This window comes from Podarcis vaucheri, assembly GCF_965113315.1.
Source record: "Podarcis vaucheri genome assembly, chromosome: 7".
In the NCBI taxonomy this organism is placed as follows: domain Eukaryota; kingdom Metazoa; phylum Chordata; class Lepidosauria; order Squamata; family Lacertidae; genus Podarcis; species Podarcis vaucheri.
Window position 1 is genome coordinate 28,563,655 of NC_138765.1, and position 25,773 is coordinate 28,589,427.

General features: G+C 45.1%; 1 protein-coding gene across 1 annotated transcript; it reads right to left on the bottom strand.

Annotated features, from left to right (window-relative positions):
- Nucleotides 1–509: 509 nt before the first annotated feature.
- WDTC1 (WD and tetratricopeptide repeats 1) lies at nucleotides 510–25,427 on the bottom strand. Its single transcript, XM_082233343.1, has 16 exons — nucleotides 25,167–25,427; nucleotides 19,624–19,772; nucleotides 18,318–18,401; nucleotides 16,676–16,722; nucleotides 15,264–15,375; nucleotides 12,434–12,621; nucleotides 11,743–11,925; nucleotides 10,363–10,457; nucleotides 9,914–10,029; nucleotides 7,588–7,663; nucleotides 5,730–5,826; nucleotides 5,023–5,196; nucleotides 4,051–4,286; nucleotides 3,416–3,584; nucleotides 3,031–3,223; nucleotides 510–2,440 (listed from the first exon to the last, which is right to left on the bottom strand). The coding sequence occupies exons 2-16, from the start codon at nucleotides 19,750–19,752 to the stop codon at nucleotides 2,243–2,245; spliced, it is 2,097 nt and encodes a 698-aa protein (XP_082089469.1). The 5' UTR covers nucleotides 19,753–19,772; nucleotides 25,167–25,427; the 3' UTR covers nucleotides 510–2,242.
- Nucleotides 25,428–25,773: the final 346 nt, after the last annotated feature.

Sequence of the window (25,773 nt, forward strand, 5' to 3'; positions counted from 1 at the left end):
GTATACAATCACTATTTGCTTAGTGACAAAAAATTATGTGAAACCAAGGTCTTTGCTTCTGTATAATATGCATACATCTTGGCTTTGGCAAGGGTTGAGCCAAAAGACAACATAGTTTTTTTCCTGGTTAACATATTGGGGACCATGAAAGGAACAGGATTTCTCAAACCTGGTGCCCCACCAGACATTGCTGGACTAAAACAACCACCATCTCTGGCCTCTGGTCATTCTTGCTGGGACAGCTATGTATTTGAGTTCAACATCACCTTGAGCAGCTTTTCTCAACCTTGGGTCCCCAGATGTTGTTGGAGTACAACTCCCATCATTCCTAGCTAGCATGACCAGTTGTCGGGGGGTTGGGAATTGTAGTCCAACAACACCTGGTGCCCCAACTGATCTAGAGAGAACCAAGTTGGAGAATGCTGCACTACATGATGCAAGACTACAGTATGTCATTCTACTCAGAAAGACCATGGGATGCTATTGAAGGTCTTGTTTCAGGGCACACATTTTCAAGGGGAGGCAAAGCAAAGATGTTTAATGGAGACAGCAATGTTACAGTCATATTTCTCCTCAACACCCACCCACAAATGGCTGCCTGCCTTGCTTCCAATTCCAAGCATAAATCCCAGAGAAGAGTTACCTGGAAGAGAAGGTCTGAGTTGGTTCAAGACAATGGCGCATTATCGACACCATCACACCCTGAAGTTGTACTGACAGCAGATTTTATGCCACCATTATTTCTGCAACCACTTGCTCCAGAGATGTGACACAAAAGACGTCAAGGTGTGTGCCATGTCCAGAGATCACTTTCTCAAACATGTCCTTTCCTTCACAAAACACAGGAATTCTGTGTTCCTAAAAGCCAACCTTAACGTAGCATTTGTCCTGGTCATGCATACCTTTCTCTCTCCACCCTCCATTCTTACCTCAAGGAACAATGCTAGAATTTAACATAAATGAGGAGAGAACAAATGTTACGTGTATTGCGCAGGGACTCTTGGGACTTAGGTCACAATCATATTTTTTAAAAAGCCACGTTACATCAACTGTGTGGTATCCATTTGATGGCTGGAAGCAAACAGGTAAAATGGAGTCATTTAACAAAAAAGAGGAGTCAACATCCTGTGCCACTTTAAAGACTCCTGCCCACCTGAAACAAGGTTTGAGAAAGGATAGGCGGCTCCACTAAGAAGTTCACAAACCCCATGGAGATTCCTCTATGCATGGCAGAGGTGGGAGGTCACACAAATGTCAAGGAAATGGGGAAGGACAACCTTGCGGAGAGCCAGCGAATCAGTTCACTTTCAGCATTCAGTCCCAAGCAGTGATGAGGCATGTCCCACATACGCCACATGCCTAACCATAGACACACAAGAAAGAAAACATTCTGGGAGAAGTTGCCGGGGGTGGGGTGGGGGAATCAGGAGTTTTCCAAAGAGCAGCAACATCAGGTCTTTTTACTAGCTCCAGTCACATAAGTCACAGAGCCCCGTGTCAGGGCCTCTCTCTATTACAGCCATTTCTCTCTCTGCACATGGAAGAAATAAAGTATTGAATACCAGGAAGTCAGTTTCTCTGCCTGGTGTCATGTATTTTGCACCTCCAGAGTCACATGAATTAAGCTGCCCATGTTCTCTCTAGCCACTTGGTTGTGACCATGGCTTTAGATGCAGAGGCTGGGCTCATCAGCTGTTCTGTGGGCTGAAAGAGACACCAGAGAGGCCACAACTATGGGCCAATAGCTAGCAGCAGAGCAGGCAAGCCAAGCTTCAGAGACACAGATCACCGCATTAAACTTAATTCCATAATCCCTGCCCTAGTTTTACATTTTATTGAGTTTTTAAACATCCTCTCTGTAAAATGCATTCATGTAGGCAATGCCTCCCGCCGTCCAGGCCATGCAGCAGCGCTGGAGGAGGGGATGGCTACCAGTTTTACACTGCTCACAGACAACGTGGAAAAGGAACCCCTGTACAGACTAGATTCTGCTGGGAGGCAAAACTCAACAGGCCGCGTTACCATGCTGCTCAATAGTGGAACGGGGCAAAAGGGGGGAAGAAATAGTAGCAGCAGTTTAACAAAGCCACTCTTGCCCCTGCTGACGTGTCCTACTCTGTGCATAGTGTGAAACAGTGCAGTCGTTCATCAGAGTTCAAACTGAGCAAACTAGATTTCCCTTCAAACAAAGAAACAAAAACAAAAAAACCCCAAAATCATGGGAAGGAGAGGCAGTTCAGCTTTAGCTGGTCCGGCAGTGGACTTGCCCCTCGGAGCTGTCTTCATCATCTGAGCCTCCAGTCCCACCACTAGTCAGTCCTGTGATCCGGTAGCCCATGTTAAACAGCATCACCTCCAGTGGGTCAGCGTTCATCCGCCTCTGGTTGGCTTGGGAAGCGCCTTCCATGTCTTCCACCACTCGCCCGTTCAGTGCCTCGCTCTGCAAAACAAGAGGAAGGGCAACAGGCAACGTTAGCTGCTCACGCTGGGCAAACCAAAGTGGGTGGGGCTGCTTTTGGTTTTCCAAGCTTAACCCACGGCAGGCACATTGCTCTGAACATCATCATCATCATATTTATTACGTATACCCCACCCATCTGGCAGGGTCTCCCAGCCACTCTGGGTGGCTCCCAATGGAATATAAAAACCCCCCGATAAAACATCAAACATTAAAAACTTCCCTAAACAGGGCTGCCTTCAGATGTCTTCTAAAAGTCATATAGTTGTTAATTTCCTTGAGATCTGATGGGAGGGCATTCCACAGGGCGGGCGCCACTACTGAGAAGGCCCTCTGCCTGGTTCCCTGTAACTTCACTTCTCACAGTGAGGGAACCACCAGAAGGCCCTTGGTGCTGGACCGCGGTGTCCGGGCTGAACAATGGGGGTGGAGATGCTCCTTCAGGTATACTGGGCTGAGGCCTTTTAGGGCTTTAAAGGTCAGCACATGCAAGTAGCATTCAGCAACCAGGGCTAGAGGTTGCCTGTAGAAGGCAGATCCATGCATTTGTCTAATCCTTTGTCTGATCATACCTCTGGTCTGGGATTCCACAGCCGTACGACTGGATCAATGCCACTGGTGGCCAGGAAGCAGTAACTCGGGTGGGGCTGGAGGCAGTTGACAATGGACTCATCGCCTTGCAACACCCGCACCAGGTTTGTTGTTTCTTTTTCCCAGATGAAGAAGGAGCCGTCGTCAGAGCCGCTGACAATGTACTGTGCATTGCTGGGAGGGAGGGGCAGGGATTGTTGGAGAGAGTAAGTAGAAGAATTGAAGCAAGAGTTAGGTTTGATCATTGTAAAATGTGGACCAAACAAAATTTCCCTCGAATTCCCTAATTCAGCAGGCAGTACAGATGGAAGGGCAACACATAAACAGCAGAAACTCCACTCCTGACCTTGAGAGAAGTTGACATACCTGCCAAAAAAGTTGGCCTCTTTGATGTCTGTGGTGGTGTTGCAGTGGCCACAGTATCTGAACTTGTAGTCATAGCTGCGCTCCCTCAGCACCATCTCATCATCCGAAATGGAATCTTTTCGGCCCGTTGCTCGCAGCCAGATAGGGCCGCTCCCTTTCTTGTCTTCCGCTAAAAAAAGTCAAACACAGTGTTACTTGTTTCTAGCACTTGGGAGAGCACAAGAAAGCTTTGCTGCTTCTCAGTCTACCCTACTTCACAGCGATAAATAACATCCTCTGCCTAGGAAGAGTTGGACACGACTAAACAACAACAACCACCTAGGAATTTTAAAGCTGGAAGGGACCTCAGAAATTATTGGATCCTGGGGTGGGGAACCTCAGGCCCGGGGCTGAATGTGGCCCTCTTAGCTTCTCAGTCTGGCCCTGATCTAAATTACACCCACCACCATACAACTGATATCTGCGCTGTTCGGAAAAACAAAGGCATAAAAAGAAAAGTGCAGTGCTAATGCAAGTTGCAGCTGAATAGTCTTGAATCATGTATACCTCAGAGGTTTGATAATTTAAGAAAAGGAATCTAAGCCTTCACCAATGCTCAGGGCAGGATGGCAATACGCTGGCACAACAGTTCTCACCATTATCACTTTTTGAGAAAAGGGCTGCATTGATGTCCCGGTCCAGTGCATCACAAGCACTGCTATGTGCTTGCTCTGGGAATTTTCCTTTGAAGTCATCCAGACACTCCAGTGCTTCTGCCACATACTTCAGCTCAAAGAGACAGCGAGCCAGGCGGAAGTGAGCCTTCAAGTGGCATGGATTTAGGGAGATGGCCTTTAAGCAGTCTCTCAATGCATCGTAGTGATCTCCATCCCTGTAAAGGTGACAAAAATCCTAATTATTCAGTGGGAAAGCATTTCCCCTCTTGCTTCCAAAACTCATTTACCCCCATCTAGTTCAGTATTCTCTGAAATGTCTGATAGCATCTCTCCAGGGTTTCAGACCTGGTCTTTCCTAGTCCTACCTGGAATGCCTGGGATTGGACCTGGAACTTTTTACATCCAAACCATGCACTCTACCACGGAACTATGAATGAGCCCACATTTCCCTCAAAACAGAAGCACCTCTGCTTCCCTTCTACAGCAGCAAAAGCCAGACTATACTTGGTCCTGATATATGGGCATCATTGCTTGCAGAATTTTCCCAGGAGGGAAAGACATTATTTTTGTTAGGAGATAAGCAGAGGAAGGCATAAACTATCGGGGGGGGGGCTCATGTGGCTCCTCTGGCGAGAGCATTCTCCCCTCACCTTGTGCCCTCAAAATGATGTTGGACTACAGCTCCCTGGGTCATGCTGGCTGGTGCTGATGGGAGCTTGAGTCCAACAATGTCTGGGCATCATCAGGTTGAGGAAGGCTAGTCTAAAAAAGAGACAGCCCACGAGAGAGTCTGCAGGCCAGTGGCTTTAGCAGTCAGACTGACAGCTGCCTATGGAGGAAGTAATATCCACATACTCTTGAGATCAAGGGAAGGGCAGAGGTATCCACAGTGCTATCCTAAGATGGCAAGAGAGGCTCATTTCATTAAGGAAAGTGGCCTCGTTTGCTTACCACTTGCGCTTCATGTAGGCAGCAGCTCTGTTTCCGTACAGCATGGCATTGCTGGAGGCTTTCTGAACAGCTTTGCTATAAAGCTGGATGGCTTGAGTCCATTGCTGACAAGCGAAAGCCTCGTTGGCTTGCAATTTGATTTTCTCCAGATAGGGAGGCAGCTCCACCTGTGGACTTCAGAAAGGAGGGGAGGAGAGGAGAGCTGGAATATGTCAAGACAGATCCTGGCCATGGAACCCCTCCTTACCCCCAACCTCCCTTTGATTTATTAAATTTATACTCTGCTTTTATAAAACTAAATACACTTTTATTTCAATCAGTTCTCGCAGCTGGATAAACAAGTTTCTGCCATGGAAGTCTGTTCTGTATTGTTTTTTTAAAAAATTATATTCTGCTCTTTCTCGTGCAGTTGTTAAGTGGTTTTCGTTGGCTTTATTATGCTTTGTACATCACCTTGAGATATATGTGGAAGATTATAGCATTAATGGCAACAACAGCAACAACTCCCAGCAGCCCCAACCAGTACAGCTGTGTTGGATGAGGCTGTAGTCTAAAACATCTAGAGGGCACCAGGGTGGTGAAGACTTGGCACAGTTTCCAGTCAAGTTGACTCTCACTCTCAGTCTCTTCAAGTAAATTCCCAGAACTTTTTGGACACGGTTTAGATCAAAAATACAAAACCATTTAAGACAATCATGTCACCTTACCTTATGTGTGCTCGCCCCTCGGACAGCCTGAAGCCGTTGCTGTGGAGATGGATGCCATTTGACACGCCATTGGTTGATGTTTTTCCGTTCTGCACCTCTTGAGTGTTGGAAAGACAAGCAAGGTGTAAGTTGCAGATAATGTGCAGGCATCTTGCACATACTTGGCCATTCAGTTTCATGGACTCATCGATCCTCAAGGAGGCCAAGGGTAAAACAAAGTGCATATGTTCGAACCACCACCACCCCCTGCATCCCAGAAATAAACACTCGTAACTCACATAGAACTTGTAGCCATTCATCAAGGAGCAAGATTTCAATCTGCTCTTCCCTGGCTCACAGCTCATTGTGTAAGCCTGGCGCCCCCACCTCCAAGGACCACCCATACCAATTATACAAGGCACGTAGCTTGGGCCAAATAAGACCACAACTTTTATTGATTACAGATGAAGGGTTTGGCAAGGCATTGGGAAGCCACTTTGACCTGCTTGCTGAGGTATCCTGTTTGGGGTCAACTCAAGGCAAAGGGGGCCTAATGACACACATCAAGTAGGCACCCACTTCCCCCCCATGCAATTGCCAGCTTGAGAAGTGCTATGGTCCTCGCCCCCGCCTGGACTTTTGGACAGATGCAGCTGCTCCTGGATCTCTGAAAACTCTTTGTCGCTAGCCTGTGCCAGGTATCTCAAAAGTCAACATCAACCAGGAATGCAGACGTGGGCATACAGCTCCCTCCAGAGGCACATTTACTTGAACTTAACAAAAAATAACAACTAAATGGCAAACTAGTAGGCTTTGTTCATATTTAACGATAATAGCTTTTCCCAAGCAACCCAAGGGAATCGTACGTCAGCGAGAGCACCAACAATTTTGTTAAGATCCCTATCCCCCACCCCTGGTGCACATACACACAAAACTACAGTTCCTGGGAAAGGGAGATTGGCTATTGAACTAGCTTATGTTTGTAGTGTCCTGACATGCTAGCATTACACCACCAACTCCATGATGTACTATTCCAAATGGGAGAGAAACCCTTAACACAGAGAGAACTGCACTATGGGTGGTAAGCGAAGTCAGCAATGTCGCTTCCATTTGCAGTGGTACAGGGAAAGAGGAAGCCTTGCGGTGCTGTTTCATTAGCTTCGTTGATTGTTCAAAGCCACTAAGTCCTGCCTCATACACTTCCCTCAGCCCTATTCCCTTTAAGCAAATAAGTGTCTATCCATTATAAGCATCTGGTTTTATTGCTCTGCAAAGAGGTATGCACTGGGGAGTTACAACTCAATATAAAAAGTCCCATTTTCTGCTTTGCAACATGCTCTGACATTCCATTACGTTTATTTCTTAAGCAAAGCCACAGCATGTCATAAGTTACCTACCTTGGCAACTTGTTTGGTAAAGATCACCACTTCCAATGTGACAGCGAGTTTTGCATATTTTACTTGCATGTTATTAACAAAAGCCACATACCAATGGCATGAATGTGACCAAAGTCAAAATGGGTATCTAGTACTTATTCACCAAAAAACAATGGGGCGGAATAGCAAGGAGAGGCTCACCACATTATCTATGGGATACTGCAAAGCCCATTAAGTAATTAAAGACTGGACTCTCCCCGGTTTGTTCAAAGACACTTAAATTACACTGATTGGGAATAAAAAGCTGTAAAATTTGCTGGAACTGAGTTGCAAGTCCTCCACACAACCACCATTCCAAGAACAACACCAGTTTTGAAATCTATGTCAACCTCCAAGAGGGCTAGAAACAGGCGGAAAGCTAGAGTGGCCACAAAGAAATGCCTTAAGAGTTGAATACAAATACAGGCGCTTTCTTCAATTCAAGATAAGTGTAGTTCGCTCACCTCCTGAAGAGTGGCATTTCTTTGGCAGGAGAAAAGTGTATGGCCGCTGCTTGTAAGTCAGATCAAATAAGTAAACCTAGAAATCAAGTGGAGGACAGTAAGTTTGCAGGCTTTACAAGCCAAGTTATGATGAAGAAATAAAAGGATTTGTTTTCTGCCAGTTACGATGAACATGCACGTTTCTAGTAGAGAGCAACTATGTCCTCTGCTGGGTAATGTAAAACATGACTTCAGAACCCAAAAGGCGCCTCCCCACCCTCAAAAGATGGTCACTGGGAACTGAATGCCTAGTGATGCCTTAAGAAAGAACCATGGATTTCAGAGTTATATACAGAACAGCTTCTTCGTCATAAAACAACAAAACTATATCAGTTTATGGAAATTTTAAATCAAGCCACCTCTTTGACTTAGAAAACTGATTTGTCAGGTGAGAACAAAAGCAACCACGGAAAAACTTCCTGCATTTGGAAAAGGATTTCTTCATATGTTCCTAGGACTACTTGCAGAAGCCTAGGAATGGTCCCAGAATTATCAGAATTACCAAAATGTGTCCCATGCCTTGGAGTGTGCACACACACAGCATGAATGAGTTTATTAATTTAGAGTAGGGAAGGATATAATGGCAATTTTATGTGGCTTCATACACAACAGCAAAATTCCTATTCTGAAAACCATGAGTATGATTTTTTAAAATATAATAATACACACTGAAAAGCCAGCTTAAGTCTACAGCCTGCAGTGAAACTACCAAAAGGAAGCACCTATGGACAGAGACCATGTCACTTTCATGTTCTGTACACCAAGTCACACTTTCCTAGTACCAAAGAAAGTGTTCCTTTGCTTCCAAAATCAGATAGTGCTGGGAAGGATAAGGTGTTTGTTCATTGCCAGCATTTCCAGGGGACCTATGATTTTCAGAGACAGTTAAGGCAGGGATAGAGAACTCTGTGCCCTTCAGATGTTGCTGGACTCCAACCCCAGCTAACATGGCCAATGGTCAGGAATGGTGAGACTTCTAGCCCAGCAACATCTAGAGGGCAACCCAAGGGATTCATGACCTTCATGGAAAGTCCCCACAGCTGTTCTCTTCAGGAAACTCTCAACCCAAAGAGATTGGAGGGATGAGGAACTACTACAAAACATATGCAGTACTAGCTGCCCAGAACGAGCACTGTGCAAATCATTTAATGACTGCCAAGCGATCGTCCACATGTATGAAACCACTACCATTGAATAATAAAATAAAATAATAAAATAAAATAATAATAATAATAATAATAATAATAATAATAATATTTTTTATTTATACCCCGCCCTCCCCAGCCAAGGCCGGGCTCAGAGCTACCTGGCCCCGCAGTGAATGCAATGCTTTTCAGTGAAAGCAATTCATATACAGTGGTGGCTCGCAAGACGAAAAGAATCCGTTTCGCGAGTCTCTTCGTCTTGCGGTTTTTTCGTCTTGTGAAGCAAGCCCATTAGCGGATTAGCGCTATTAGCGGCTTAGCGGGCTTAGCGGATCAGCTGATAAGCAGCTTAGCGGCTCAGCTGATAAGCGGCTTAGCGGCTCAGCTGTTAAGTGGCTTAGCGGATCAGCTGATAAGCGGCTTAGCGGATCAGCTGATAAGCGGCTTAGCGGATCAGCTGTTAAGCGGCTTAGCGGCTTAGGATCAGCTGATAAGCGGCTTAGCGGCTTGGGAAAAAGGGGGGGGAGGGAAAAAACCCCGCAGGAACTTGCAAGACATTTTCGTCTTGCGAAGCAAGGCCATAGGAAATTCGTTTTGTGAAGCACCTCCAAAACGGAAAACCCTTTCGTCTAGCGGGTTTTCCGTCTTGCGAGGCATTCGTCTTGCGGGGCACCACTGTATTTAACTTCAAGTCTATAATTAAATAGGCCCTTCCAGAGATTTATGTGGTAGCAAACCTAGATTTGGAGAAAGGAGAAGGGATGACACTTCCAGGTGCAGGGAAGTATGGTTTGATCCCAACATGTTTCACGTCTTCTTCATGGGAGCTCTTAGGCATAACCAGCACCAGTAATTCCACATAAGAGAACTATGTTTCATATTTGGTTTGATCAGAATCTTTGCTTTCTCTATTTTGCAATATTTTCTGCACTGTGGATGGGCCAAAGGCCACTCACTCCTTGTGGTTCTGACCTTGACCCCTTTGAGTTTTATCTAGGAAATCTTTTGAATGACTTTCCAGCCCTGTGAGGGTTGCTCAAAGAAATAAAATTGGGAAATGGCAACAACAACCCCCAACAACCCAGTACCAAAACACCTGCCCATCAATTTCTAATGGGCAATTCATCTGTGATCCTTCTTACCTGCTCCCCTCCCATGTTGACCAAGAGTTCTGTACCATCAGGACTGAAGGTGACATATGTAGCTACCAAAACTCTCAGCCGGTTATTGTAGTCTGGCAATTTCACTGGAAGATGCCCTGAAGAACAAGAAGAAACTCAAGCATAGCTCACCTCTGCAACTTCACAGAGTGGAAGTGACCTCAGCCCACTATTACAAACTTTCAAAAGGTGCTTTACCGTAAAAGCATCTCATATTTGTGCTGGCCTTTGTAGCACCTGCCAGTTGTGATATGAAGGAGTTCTCAACTCATACTAAGCTATCAACAGTCAAGGAAATCCATGTTTAAGCCATCCACTCCCAGTCCAAGTAACTTAAAAGCACCTGCATCTCCTTAATGAGACAGCAAAACCACCATCTTTTGGAACACAAGCAGACCCCAGATTAGTCACAACACACAAAACTGTCTTACCTGCTACATAGTACTGTGCTGCACCATCTGGAAGGGGTTTCTGCCGGTCACAAAATGTATGGACTCCAGCTGTGGGATTCTGTTTCATTGTTTTTCTAGCCAGAAGGGAGGAAGAGTTTAATTTTGATGATGCTGGTTTTGAGGGCAGGAAAAGTACCAAAGCTGTTAAATTAAAAAGGTGAAACACAAAGAAACTACCAGGGAGCAGAGTGGGGGAGGATACTGGGACAGTCTTTGAGTTCTATATGATTAAAGAGATGGGAGAAGAGGACTGATGGAACAGGAGGCTGCTGAATTTGGGAGGCATTATCACTTGGTGTAAATTAGGAATGCAAATTGCATCTTACCACAAGGAATAATCCTTCATGTGTAGTGCAACAGACAATGTTAAAGTCTGACTATTTTAAAAAAGTTTTATTTACAGACTCCTGCTGTTATAAACATGGCAATTTACCAAGTTAACATCAGCAAAACAAAGAAAAATCATTGTCCCAAAGAGTTCCCAATTTAGATTTCAACTATGGGAACAATTCAAAAGAGAGTGGAGGGAAGAAGAAGGGGGGGGGGAAGGCAAGCAAATGTAGCTAACACAAAATAAAACGGCATAGATTTACTTTCAATCAGGAACGAGACTTAATAGCTTCCAGTACATACAAGCCAGTGCTTTCCTGCAAGTCTTTGGTATGATGTCATACTACTGATAGCTTTCGCATTCAGGTGTAGAATTTTCAATTACAGCAAAAGCAAAGACCAAGATGTACCCCTTTATCTCACTTTATAAAGCTGGTCTCCGCCCCCCCCCATTTTTCTATGCATGTACATAAATGAATATATTCACCACCTTTACTGTCCACATCATACTGTACAAGAATCAAGCTCTCTGAAACGAAACTGTGTGCTACATCATTCCACCTTTTAAAAGCTGCTACGGGTCCCTCTCTTTTGTTGCAATAAACTAACCTGAATACTTTTCGAGAGTCTACTTCTCTACAACAGCCACATATATCACTCACAGCTGAACAATTTCCAAGGTTTGGACAACAGAAATTACTCATGTGACCCCGGATGCACCGTCATGTTCAAAGTGCATTATGTCCACCTTTATGGTGAGGCAGTCAAGCACTCCATCTCATGGCAGAGTACACTCTATGGCTAAGCTTAAAATAAATGTTGGCCTTGGTTCCACAGCAATATGACTGATGGTTTGCTGCTACAAAACCAGCACAGCTAACGCTAAGGAACCTGTAGTAAACTCTGAGTTTGCAGCCCCCTCTACAGTTCATGTGAATTGGTGCAAGTCTTTCTTCTTGGTTTTACATTATTTTCCCTTCTGCCTGATGACTTAAACCCTACCAAGCTCCAAGAATTAGCTACCGTTACCTGTGATTGTGGATCATGCGTATATCATAGATCCGTACAAAAGGCCCGCTGGCTCCCACTGCCAGGTAGTTATTGTCCTGGGGGTTGACAGTGAGACACTTTGCCTCCACAAGCTGTCCACAATATTCCGTCAGGTCAATCAGGACCTCTGAGTGTTTGCTGTTCTCTCGCAGGTCATACTGTCTAAAAAATGAGCAAATGAAAGAGTGTTAACAGGTACATACAGAACAGAAGAAGCTACTGATAGGCATCACACACTTAGCCACCAAGGAAAGTGGGGAATTAAGGCACCAATGCTTTGTTGGTCTACTTCTTCCTACCTAGGTTTTGCTTAGGTGGGTTCTCTTCGATGAAGGCTAACTGGCAGAACACACATTTTGCATGCAAAAATGTCACAGGTGCAATTTCTGGCATTTCCAGTTAAAGGTTTAGAGTAGCAGGCCAATGTGAAGTCTCTGTCAAAGACTATGTAGAGCTGCTGCCAGACAGAGCAGACAGTACAGGGCTGAATGGGCCAATGATCAACACAGTATAAGGCAGCATTGCACCTTATACAGTTCTGGCTCTCACACCACACAAGCCTGGGAACTGCAGTACTGTAATTTCCAACAGAGAGTTCTTAGCATCCTCACAAAATTCACTGCCGTTAGTAGGAAGAGCTGTTGCACTTCAGATAAGAAAGCACTTGTACCTAATCAGCCCATCCTCAGCCGCACTCCAGAAGGTGTTGGGCCACATGGGAGCTGTGGCAATACGCTTGACTCTGTTTTTGTGATCCCCAAACATATGGATGGTTTCTTTAACCGTCAAGTCGTGGACATGCACCTTGGAATCAGCAGCCCCAGTGATAAGTATCCGATCCTCTGCATGTGGTAAGAACTGTGGAGAAACAAAGCAAGATTTTCAAAGCATGGATCTTCCAACACAACCACACTTTCCCCTCACAGCAAACAGGCATCCTATTGCCTGCTTAGGATACTGCTGCTGAGCAGCCCCATTTGATTGGCTTTGGGTTGTATCCAATGTAGCACTAAATGAAAATCACTTAGTGGTCTGCTTGTTCCGCTGGCAAAGTGTTTTGCACCAGGGGAATGTTGTTGCACAAGGTAATGTGCAAGCGGGTTGCTGGTAACCTTGTGCAGTTTATTGTACAACAATCTATTGTGCAATGAATTTCTGCTGCTAACGCAAAAGAACTTACACTTATAGACAAAGAACACTGGATACATCCCATAACTGATAAGTGCCCACCTCCAGTGAAATTTCTAGTATTTCCTAAGAGTGCTTTTAGGACAAATACAAGAGGAGGAAACCCAAGCCCTGCATGCAAATGTTTCCAGGGCACATAAAGTACATGCATGTACACTCTTGTGTGTTGACGGGGGTTGCAGGGAGAATTAAGCACATTAGGCTTTGTGCGTGTGTGTGTGTGTGTTGGTGCATATGCTCATGTCAAGTTCAATGTGCAAATGGCCAGGAAGGCAGGTACACCATGGTGATAGGACTGGTATAATCTCAAATCTCGACCCCTCACAATTCAGGGCCAATTGGGGAGGCAGGGAAAGCAGGAAGTTCATTTGGCCCCAGGCCTCAAGCTAAAGGTGGATAAGTCTGTCAATGGCTGCTAGAAGTGATGGAGGCTACACTCTGCCTCCACAGTCTGAGGCAGCAATGCTTCTGAATGGCAGCTGCTGGAAATTGGGGGTGGTGGTGGTGCTCTTGTGCTCAGATCCTGCAGGCATCTGGGGGAAAGCTGTGCGAATCAGATGCTGGATAAGATGAGCTATTGGTCTGATCCAGCAAGCTTTTCTTATGTTCTTAACATCCAGAGGACCGCAGCTTCCCCAGTCCAGCCTTAGAGATACACCCTGATCCAGCAAGGAAGAACCACATATCTGTATGTGTTGAGCTGCTACAATGCTAATCTGGCACCCACTATATATTTGAGAAATGCGTATGAGTAAGTACATCACCATGCAGGACCCACCAGTTGCATACAACAAGGAGTGTCCTGATGTTGACTGGAACCACCACATATATTTTCTTCTTTTTGCAAATTGTTTTCAGGGGTCTTGTGGTGGTGTTTTCCCCCCAAAACAATCAAGCAGTATATAAATTTTATGAAATAAATGATTGTTACTTTTGGTCAAACTGTGGGTTATTTTGTCTGCCCTACTGAGTGATAATTTTAAAATAATTTTATAAGTGGCTTTATGCTCAAATATAAAAGAACAGAAATGGAAGACTGAGAGATAAAAATGGTGACAAAGGAAATCCACCTATTCAGACAGCACAGCACATGACATCCTGCTTTATGCTGAACTGGAGCATCCCAGAGAAGTGTGATAAGTATGCACAATACATTGCCCAATTCACTCATTCACCCAGAGATTTGTAGCTACCACACATCATTCAGCATATACAGGAAAAACATCACAACTTGGGGCTTGTGCTTGCCTCTACCATTTTCTGTGTGGAGCTGGTGTCTGTACATCCATTCTGATGTCAGCAAGGGAGTCACACAACTGCAAGCTTCACTTTTCAATCTGTGCAGCCGCCTTTCCCCTCTTTAGCCTCAGCTGAATGTGGACTGGATGAACCAGTCACATGAGTCTGTCACCATAAACACAGCAGCTAGTGTGCATGCAATGAGCTATGAGAGAAAACCCATGCAGGCCATAATAGGCATGCCAGAAGTTTGTGCTGATGACAGCTATTTCACACCACTGGTATACTGACTGGGGAATGAGGAAATAACAACACTGACCATCCAAAAACAGTCCAAGTCTGGGCCATGTAAAAATAGTTGAAGCAGAGACAGCCCTACCATGAGGATTTGGAGTGCCATTAATGGCAGCAGAGTGGAATACAGATTATTTGACCCACAGGGCACAACCAACTGGGAGGTTCTCTGGGACAAGTGCTATTGAAATGGGCACCAGTTGTGAAACAGCACCATCAGTCAGGCATCATTTGAATTATTCGCCTCCAAATGCCTGGGGCTGTCCCTGGGTCTGAAACACTGCACAATACATTTGTCACAGCAGTGTCCAGTCTGCTCCCCAATGCTGAAGATTTACAAGTTCTCCTCTGTTTCAAATATTCAGACTGCGAGTGCCGTTGCTTGTGTAGCCAGACAAGTACATGAGGTTTTGAGCCTGGCTTGCTGGGGCTGATGGGAGCTGCAGTTTAGCAACATCTAGATGGCTGAAGACTCCCCACTGAAGGCTTAGAGGAATCACAAGGTTTGCAGAAGAGCAAAAACTCAAAACAGCAACAACAAAACCCTTAAAGGGAGGCAGGGCGACCGTAAAATTGGCCTACTGAGGAATAAATGTAGGCAAGAAATGTTGCATAAATGTTGAGTGCAGGGGACAATAGAATGGAATGGCTGGAATCCTGAACAGCAACACTCCTCACTGTGACATGTTGTTGCATGACCCATTCGTAAATGCATACTGCTTAAAGAGACCATTTCCCCTCTGCTCATCCTTTCACCACTTTGTCCAAAACCCACTCACCTTGACTGAGAATATGTTTGCTGTATGTCCTGTATGCATGGAGAGGAGCTTCTTATGGTGCAGCGGGTCCCACACTATCGTGTGCTGGTCATCAGAGCCAGAGGCCAGCAAACTGAGAAGTCAAAGGAGACAAAGCGTTATGAGCTTTGCTGCCCATGAAAACAACTCTGATCTTCCATATTGTTCCACATTCATTTGCAGGAAGACCTCAGGTGCAAGTGCAACCTGGGACACTCTAGAATCTATGTAGGTTTGTGAAGCACACAGCAAGGAATTAGAAGGAGAAGAAAATGACTCCACTATCAGCATGATCATTGACAGAAACAGGACAAGATAATGGCAAATCATCAGGTGACAATTTGTGGAAAGTGCCCCATACCTCCAACTAATGCCTTTTGATTTAAACTGTTCCCTTGGCCAGATAAGCTTTCCATAGACATTTAATGGAGTTGTCTATTCTTCCCTACTGTACTTTCCCCACAATACAAGGACTTGACTTACAGGTAAGAAAGTACTTCCAGCATCTCATGTCAAACATGGTCCACAGGTTCTATTCCAGCAAGTCTCCAGGTTGTACTGTGCAGCCTGCCTTTATATGGCTTACAGTATGTTATGGTTAACATAACTCCCACCTCCCAGAATTTAATCCAGGCATGAAGATGTTGTTGGACTGCCATTCCCACCCTCCTGAACCTTTGGCCATCCTGGCTGGGGCTGATAGGAGTTGGGAATGTATGTTGCTTATTTCATCTTATTTTTTATATATCATAAATTTTATACACAGCTTGGCTGTAAAAAAAATTCTGAAAGAAGTTCTGGAGAGCTACAGATTCTCCACTCCCAATTTAATCCTTTCTGAAAGTCACGACAATGTATTGCAAGAAATAACATAGTAAAATTTGTCTTGCTGGATTAAGCCAAGGTCTCATCCAGTTCAGCATTTACCGTATTTTTCGCTCTATAACACGCACCCGACCATAACACGCACATAGTTTTTAGAGGAGGAAAATCCGTAGGCATGCCACCCGTAGGCATTCCCTCCATAACACGCACAGACATTTCCCCTTACTTTCTAGGAGGAAAAAAGTGAGTGTTATGGTGCAAAAAATACGGTAATTTCAAATAGCAGCCAACCAGATGTCTTCAGAAGCTCACAAGGAGGGCATAAAGGCAATGGCTTCTCAGTTTGACAACTGCTAGCCACAGCATGAATGTGCTTGATCTACACTTTAAAAACGAATGAAAAATTGCTGCTGGAAGTGGGAAGACTATAGCAAAGGCACCATTTGGCTAAGCAAGAGAGCAAAATGGAAAGTGGCCCCATCGTAAACTCAGTTGCTCATCACATTTTACAGAGTTCCCTCCACTGGATACATGCTACAGTCATCCTTTAAATTTTAAGACATACTTACTTTCCCTTTTCATTCCATTCAAGGCAGTTGACACAGCCAGTATGACCCTGAAAGAGTTATACAAGGTAATGCAAAGTGTTATACAAATTTGAGATTTTACAGAATTCCAAGATGGGGATAAAATAAAATATCACACTATTCGGACATGGCCAATTCCACTTGTAGTTTTAAGTTCTCAGACCCTCATTTGGATGTATAGTGTGAGTTGTCCCTTGTCACTCCCTTGACTACTCATAATGTGCTTGCTTGCACATACTTCATGAAAACAATCTTCCCACACCACGACTAACAAGAGTAAGTTGCAGGAAATGCAAAGCAGCCCCCACTAACTCCAGAAGATCTTTATCAGAACCTCTGGCACCCTCCAGATCTTGTTGGACTATAACTCCCAAGAGAGGAGAGAGAAAGGAATCCTCAAGCCCCATTTCACTAACCCTTTATCGTTGGCCATGCTAGCTGGGGCTGGTGGTGAGTTGGAGTTCAACAATAACTGGAGGTTGGAGAAGACTGCTCTAGTCTAGAGCAACTGAGACTCAATGCTAGAGGTGACAACAGACAGCTCATGTGTCAGCACAGCCACTGCTGAATCCTTATAAAATGAAGGAGCAATGTAAAGAACATTTGGCCAACTGTCACGGATGCTTTAGCTGAGATTCCTGCATTACAGGAGGTTGGACTGGATGACCCTTGCAACTCTACAGTTCTATGATTCTATGATTTCCGATAGAAAGGAAAGGGTGCCGAACTCTCCTTGTCCTATGAAAGGTCTTCTTCTCAATGCAGCCCCACCAGAAGAAAGGCAGCTAGGAAGGAGGTTTCAGACAGGGAAGTGTACTGGGCAGGGGGTAGGCTCAACAACACCCTCTGACTAGTCTCAATGCCCTTTAAAAATCATGTCCACCTCTGATATTTTAGGGATTCAACATGACTGAAATTGGGTTGTGATACAGATACATCAAGTTCCGACATGTTATCTGGTGCCAACCAGTGTGGGGCGGCTACTGAATTGCCACCTCCTGCCAAAGAACTTGCTGTCTGCAAAAGCCCATGCTCCTGTTTAAAAAGCCTTAGTTCAATAAAATAAGGAGGATAAGAGACAAGGTGGCCATGTGGTCATGGACATTTGAGGGAAGTAGGTTCATAATGTCACTTTCTAATGAACTGAGCCTTACAACTAGGTAACCTCACATAGGATTAGACTGCTTGGCTGATACTCACAGGATGCTTTAGATCTAGCTGAGATTTGCATATCACAAACACATAGGTAGGTGCTCAATTCTTTTAGGCAAAGACCTAGCTCTTGGAAGGGGGAAATCCAAGTAGACTAAGGATGGACAACCTCTCCAAGCACTCTTGGGCTCCAGCTCCCATCATCCCAGACAGCATGAGCAATGGTCAAGGATGGCAGCAGCTGGAGTCCAACAAAACCTGGAGGACAACAGATTCCCAATCCCTGAAAGAGATTAAAAACGGTGGCACTTGAAGGTGGTTCTTCGCCAACACAAAATGTTAAATAAATGCAAAACGTGTCAGAAGAGGCACACCAATCCTTGAGGGGGAAACTGGATTTTCGTTAGCATTCAGCAGCTGTCATTGTAAGGGGAGGAGCTGTACTTCAGTTCCTCCAGCACTTGCAACTTACCTGCAACTCTGCCTCCAAGCCCAGGCGCTGGATGAAGGGGTCAGTGACATGATAGTGTCGTTCAAAGCTGAGGGCACCCTTCTCCTATAAAGAGCAAATGGATATCATGCCTTACTATGTCAGGAATCAATATGTGAGCTCTTAAATCTAACTCTATACCATTCCAACAGAAGGCACAGTGTTACGATAATCCATGGAGGCCCTTTTCCAAGTGCCCCCACAATCCAGGGTATGGAGGGTGGCTGTGAAGGAGAGGTGGCAGCCGAACTGTGGAATGATAGGAAGCCCCTTGCTTCTTCTCCTTGCTGTTGCTTTGAGATCTTCTGAGGAGGTTCTTCTTCTTGTTTCACAACCGGGGAAGCTCCATATTTAACAATGTGAGACGCATGGGTGGCCATGACTGATGGGATTCTGGCACATAGTGAAGACTTCTTTGTTCTCCGGAAACTTTCAGAGGTCATGTTTAGTTTAATTTCAAGTGTCCCCACCACCACCACCCGGCAGCTTCTACTGTTTGCATTTAATATTGCTTGTTATCATTTTTAATTGCACTTTGACTGCTTTTGTAAGTCCTACAGATATAAGAGGTTTGAGAGTTTGTCTGTCTTGCAACCAATCAGTATATAAATTTTAATAAATATTTGTTTTGATGTAAGCCACCTTGCGCATATTTGACAAAAAGCAACATACAATAATGCAAAATAAATTAGATAAATGAGCCTTCTGTGGTGGTGCCCTAATTGCAGAATGCCCTCTTCTCACAAGTACAGCTGTCATCATTCTGATGTCAGGTTATTTTCCAGAGACATTTTAAGTGAATGGTTGTTTTTTGGTTGCCTTTGTCTGTTTCAAATTGTATTTTATTGTTGTGCATCTGGTTGTTTTATTTATGTTTTGTATTCCACCTGCTTATCTGTACAGATGACAGTTGGGCTATGAAGTAAAATACATATATACCTGTTCATTGCCTTCTCCAAGTGGGCTAGCAGCAATGAGAGTGATAAGACAGAGCACAAACACACTCTCTCTCTAGGCAGTTGTGCCTACTGTGTCCTGAGGGTGAGGGCAAGTGACTGGGCAGTGGCAGGGCAGAGGTGCTACAGCCACTCAGCAAGGAAAGCCTTCAGAGGGAATTTTGCCCATCTTCTACCCCCCTCAAAAGAACCTAGAGCCAGCACCACTGACAGCCAAACCATGGTTTGGCCATGACATCTGATCTGAGCTTAAAACATTAAAAGTATGTTTTCTGAGACCACACCAAACTACTCCAACTGCTCTTCCTCCCTCCCTTTAGCGCAAGAGGTACCTTGAGCTGCCTGTGGATGAGGTCTCTAGTAATGTTTGCTTTTGCCATCTTCTCACAATAGGGCTGACGAAAGCAAGCTAGTGGAGGTGTTGCTGTGCATCCGAGCATTCCAGTAGAGTTCGTATCCATACAGAAGGCATTGAAATTACCTGTGGTCAAATAAGGGGGGTGGGGAAGATAAGATTTTTTTATTATTTATACAGAAAATCATGATGTGATGGCTAGGGTCCTCTCCTGCTTTGATTCACCGCCCTCAGCAAATGGCATTTGGAAGACGACCCTGAACCTGAAAATTCCTTTTAGCTATTAGGGCTAGTAGTCATTGATAACATGACCTCCATATTGCTGCCTTTCCTAACCCCATTTTAAAGCCATCTAAACACACGGCTATCACAACACCTTGTGGCTCAGGTCCTACACCACCTTCTCCCATTCATGCAAGGTCATTAGTTCCCACCACCTTTCCCCTTAGCCCTACCACTATGATCTCCCCTCTCCCCCATCAGCCGCCTGAATCCATCACTCACATTTGGAAATAAGAAGAGCCCTGCTGGATCCAACCAAAGGCCATCTAGTTCAAGCAACCTGCTCCCCCACAGTGACCAACCAGGTGCCTCAGGAAGCTAGTGAAGCAGGGCAGGAAGGCAACATCCCCTTTCTGCTCTTGCTCCCCAACAACTTGCATCCACTGGCATGCCACCTATGAACCTTGAGCTTTACGATAGTTGTGACAGCTGAGGTAGTCCAGGCAATTGAAACTTCAAGACTGGATTACTGCAATGAACTCTATGTGAGGCTTCCCTTGTGGTTGGTCCACCAAGTGGGATCCTGTTAGCATTTTACACCTCTGCTCAAAGATCTGCACTGGCTACCAATTTGCTACTGCACCCAGTTCAAGGTTTTACTATTAGTATATAATGCCCATAACAGCTTGAGGCCAGTTGACTTGAGGGATTGCCCCATATGTGCCTTGCCCCATATGTGTCACTTCTATCTGTGTAAATTTTACAAGTGCTATATAACATTTGCTCCACATCCATGAGTCGATCTTTCAGCATGACAGCACCTACGCTTTGGAACACCCCGACTATTAATAATAGACAGGCACCTTAATCATGCTGTTCTAGATACCGACCAATTTTTTTTATTTTTTTTTTAGTACAGAAAACCTATCTGGACATAAGTCAGGTGCGTAAAATGGTTTTTAAATCCTGCTGGTTTTATCTGTATATTACTGATAATTACTTTAGTATTTTGTGTGGAAGGCTTGGAGATTTTTGGATTAACCATCTCAGGCCCTATGACTGGCAGGGGAGGCCCTGTTGCTACCTGTGTGGCATAAACCCATTTATGGGAGGTCTGGTGAGGTCTGCATCCCTCACTGCTTAGTTTCAGGAGGAAATTTAAAAGCATTCCTGTTTACCCAGGCATTTGATAGCTCAAAGAAACAGTTCCTGGCAACCTTGAAATTATTAGCCAAGAGGATAAGGATTGTTTTAAACTGTTTCTAGATGTTTACAGTGGTACCTCAGATTAAGAACTTAATTTGTTCTGCAGGTCTGTTCTTAACCTGAAACTGTTCTTAACCTGAAGCACCACTTTAGCTAATGGGGGCTCCTGCTGCTGCCGCCACCGCGATTTCTGTTCTCATCCTGAAGCAAAGTTCTTAACCCGAGGTACTATTTCTGGGTTAGCGGAGTCTGTAACCTGAAACGTCTATAACCTGAAGTGTCTGTTACCCGAGGTACCACTGTAATTGTTTATAAATGTTTGATTGATTTTAGATCTTTTTACATGCTTAAATGTTCATTTTTAATCGTATTGCTTTTTCACTGATGTGTTTGCTGCGCTGGGTTCCTTTGGGAAGAACCGGATATAAATTTAATAAAGATAAAATTTCTAATTCAATAAATTTTGTTCCCCCACCCCACTAACTTTATATATATCCCGGCGTATTAGTCATCACTTATCTTGACCAGCTAGCTACATACTTGCTGTGAATTGTGATCCTCACTCAATTCCACTACCTATAATCTGTTAGCGTGAGGCAAAACTGTAGGAAGGAATGCGAGCAATGCAACCGACCACTGAAGCAAGGAAAAACAGCCTATATCAAGATAGGCTTTTCCTCATTTTTGTAAAAGTGCACTTGAGCTTTGGCTGTGCCATGCATCATGCATGCAAACAAACAAGCTGCAGTGCTCACTCAAGATAACTGATCATGCACAGAAACCCCAAGGGGCTTGTTTAATGGTAGAAAGGAATGAAGAAGCTAGGACACCATCTCTCCACAGAGGAACAGTTGAAGACTTGGATGCCTCTTCAGGATGGGATTCAGCCAGCATTGCAATCCGTGCTCAATGGAGTCCAGCCTCAGAGAAACGCATGGCAGGCTTGGTGACAGGGGACAGAACTTGACAGCCATTCTGTCCCATACTGATATAATTATGTCTGGCTGTCAGCCTCTGCAGCAAGAAACTATGCTAACCACTCAAAAGAAGCCTAATAGCCCAAAGGAGCTCTCACTTTTGAAAGGGAGAAGAAAGATAGTTGGCCAAGACACAGTGCTCCAATGACATGAGAAGGGGAAGTAAAGGGTCAACTCCCTTTGGGAGGCTTTCTTCTCAGTCCATGCAGATGTGTTTCCTGAAACAGACTGAGCATGTGGCATGGGAAACTGGATGCCTGACTAGGATTGCTACACTGCCACATTAAAATGCTGCCTGTCCCTTTAAAAGGCTACACTCCTACACACACTGACTTGGGAGCACATCTCACTGAACAGAGTAGAATTTACTGGTACGCCTGAATAGCCTGTATGGAATCAGGCTGCAAGTAGGACAGAATGCAATTGCTGTGTCTACAGTCCTGTTCCTCCACTTATACTGTCACTAATCCTCCTCAATTGTCTGCAGTGTGGTGATAACTGCTTAGAGGCCCACTCTTCACATCAATTTGGTTGGTTGTCACAAGATACAGAGACTTTTCAGTAGTGGCCCTGTCACTGGGGAATTCCTTCCAATGGATGTATGATTGGCTCCTTCTCTGGCTGTTTTTAAATTATTCTTAAGGCCTTGATAATTTCTATCTATTTTTAACTAAACAAGGCTGCCAATTCACAATTTAACTGGCACTATTTTCTTTATGTAACATGTTAGAAGGCTACCCTTTATGTTTTAAATCACTGTTATGCTTCTAAACATGAACTACCTTTGAAGTGTGTATCTGAAGAAGTGTGCATGCACACGAAAGCTCATACCAAGAACTAACTTAGTTGGTCTTTAAGGTGCTACTGGAAGGAATTTTTTTTTATTTTACCTTTGAAGAGTTTTTGACCCCAAAAGATGGAATAAACATACTCCAAATAGTAAAATAAATCTGTCAATCATACCACCAAGCCAAGTATGATTGGCAACTATACTTGTGCTGTAGTGAGCTCTATGGATCTTCTAATGTAACTTATCACAGGCATGCTGAAGATCTGCATTCACAACAAGATGATGCCTATAAGCACTTTTCCATCTTCATATTCAGTCATGCGATTCATCCACCAGTAGTTGAACACATTCTCATATAGGCTGTCAGCCAGTATTGAGCCAAATGATGTTTCCCAACTTCCTTTAGCACAGGTTGGCCATTAAGCCTCACACTTGCTAGATACACTCATTTAACACGTAAAACATTTAATCTAGATTGGCTTTACAGGTTAATGTTTGAGCTTGTTCTACCTCTTTTCTGATGCTGTTAGAGGCACATATGTGACATGATTTCATACCTTTTTTTAATGTTTGCCATTACAATAAAAAGCAAGCACAGGTTTAATTCCCCCCATGAGGTCTACATGGAAACATGTCAATAAAAAGAAATACTGCACTCTGCTTTGTACAAATGCCCACACTCACAGCAGAAAGCAGGGCACAGAGATTTTCAAAAGCCCAGAATTGCATGAGCGAAATAAACCTACTTTGGATACCAATTGACAACAAAAACCAACCCAGTTTAAAATTATGCACTAAAATGGTAGTTAAGGAGCATGCTTTAGGAAGGGGATGCAGGGTGCAAGATATCATTGGCCAGGCAGCAGGGAAATGGGCATCAGGGAAAGGTATTTGGAAGTCAGAACTTAGCACACATTTCCTCCACAGCTAAGAAAATGCAAGGAGGCCCTCAGCACAACATTAACTTATACCTCACTTCCCTATGCATAAAAAAGTGGGATGGGAACAACCAAGGGTTCACAACTGTTGGGGTTACAACTATGAATAATATTAAAAGTACTGTAGAATTTAAGAACTTACTTATCAAATTTAGGAAGGACAATTTTCTGACAGAAGAGGCAAGACAGGAAAGAAACAGTAGCAAGGCAGTAAACATAAGATACAAAGACAGGCAATACTAGCAATGAGAGGAGGGCTGGTGTTTGTGTGTCTGTGTCCACATAGAGCACACAGTTGCTCTTTTTCCAAACCTCCTTCCTGCTCACAATCACAATGCTGAACACATACAAATATTGCCAGACCTTTATCACTTATACAGCTGGCACTGTATTAAAATAATGTGTTCCAAGGACAGCAAGAGAAATAACTATTCTATGGTCAAGGTAGGGACAGTTGTTCTATGCTAACTGATCTGAGATGTTTGCCTCAACATTACCTATTAAAGTCTTGCGATACCTCATATTGTGGCAGAAGCTTTAATGAACTTGGCTTTTAATTCTGCTAACAAAGTGGGCCTTACTCTATTAAAATTTGGGTGATAGCTCCCTGGCAGAGCACATCCTTTCCTGCAGAACCCCCAGCATCTCTAGGTAGGGCTGGAAGAAAGCCCTAACTGAAATCCTGGCGAGCTGCTGCTGATAAGGGGTGGACACTTCTGAGCTAGATGGATCATTGGACTGATTCGGTATAATGCAGCTTCCTATGTTCATTGAAGGTCCTCAGCTCACAATATGCAGCATCTCCACAGAGGGCCAGGAAAGACCCATTCGAAACCCTGGAGAGCCACTGCCAGTCAGCATAGAGAATACTGAGCTAGATGGACTCTGCATGAAGGCAACTTCCTACCTTCCTTAAAAGCTTCCGCCACAGTGAATCTGCTGGGGCCACAAAGCACACCATCTCTTTAGGAAGGGGAAGAGGGAGTTCGTTGCTGTGTGAAAGACTAACCCTGGAATTTGCTAGGAAGAGAGAGAGAGACCTCAAAGGGGGGGGGGGGACGACCTGGAGTGAGCTGTGCACCAACTTCCCTTGAACACAGTGGGAGGTTGCAAAAGCAGCCAGAGGAGCTACATGCTTATTCGAAACCCAAAATGCTGCGGTCCATTTTGTGCCCCTGTAAATTCACGTGGGGAGGGGGGAGGAAACGTGGGGGGGGTGAAACAGACTATGGGGCAATAGGTTATTACGGAATCAAGGAAGTACAGGGGGGCGGATCGTGTGTCACTTGGAGGGGGGCATCTACCTTTGGAGAAAAAGAAGTGGGGAGGGGGGAGCCGATATCTCTCACGGGGAAGGAGGGAAGGAAAGGGGGGTCACGGGAGTTACCTGTCAGGCCTCCTCAGGGCAGGCTCAGCAGCCGCAGCAGCCAGTGGACGAAGCCCCTGAACTTCCATGCAGGGGGGCGGCCCGAAGCCCGAGCCAGGGCAGGGTCCCCTCCGGGAGGTGAGTGGCTGGGTGGCAGCCTGAGCCGGTCGCCAGGCTTCGCAGCCCCGGCCTGGCTGGGACCCGAGCCCTCCGCGGCCCCCTCCTCTGTTTATCCCCTCCAGCTGTCTGGGGCTCCAGCTAACGCCACCTCCTTCTCCCACCGCCCCCTCCCCTTTCTCCGACTCGGACCGCAGAGCGCCTGCGCGACGCTAACTGCGCCACCAACCCCCTATCCCCGCGCCGGCCCCTCCGCGGCGCGAGCGGCGTAAGGGCGCTTCGGGAATGGCGCGTCCTCCCTTGACGTTAAACGTCCAATTGGCTGTGCTGGGAGTGACGGCCGGAATGGCCAAAGGGGAGGCCGCTGACTGGTTGGAGGCTCGGGCCCATCTGCGCACTTAGAGTAACGTAAATGGGAGGGGGAGGGGCCGGCGTACCAGGGGCAGAAGGGGATGCTGGGAGTTGAAGTTTGCGAAAGAGGGAAATGGGCTCTCCTTCCTAGGCCAGCGGG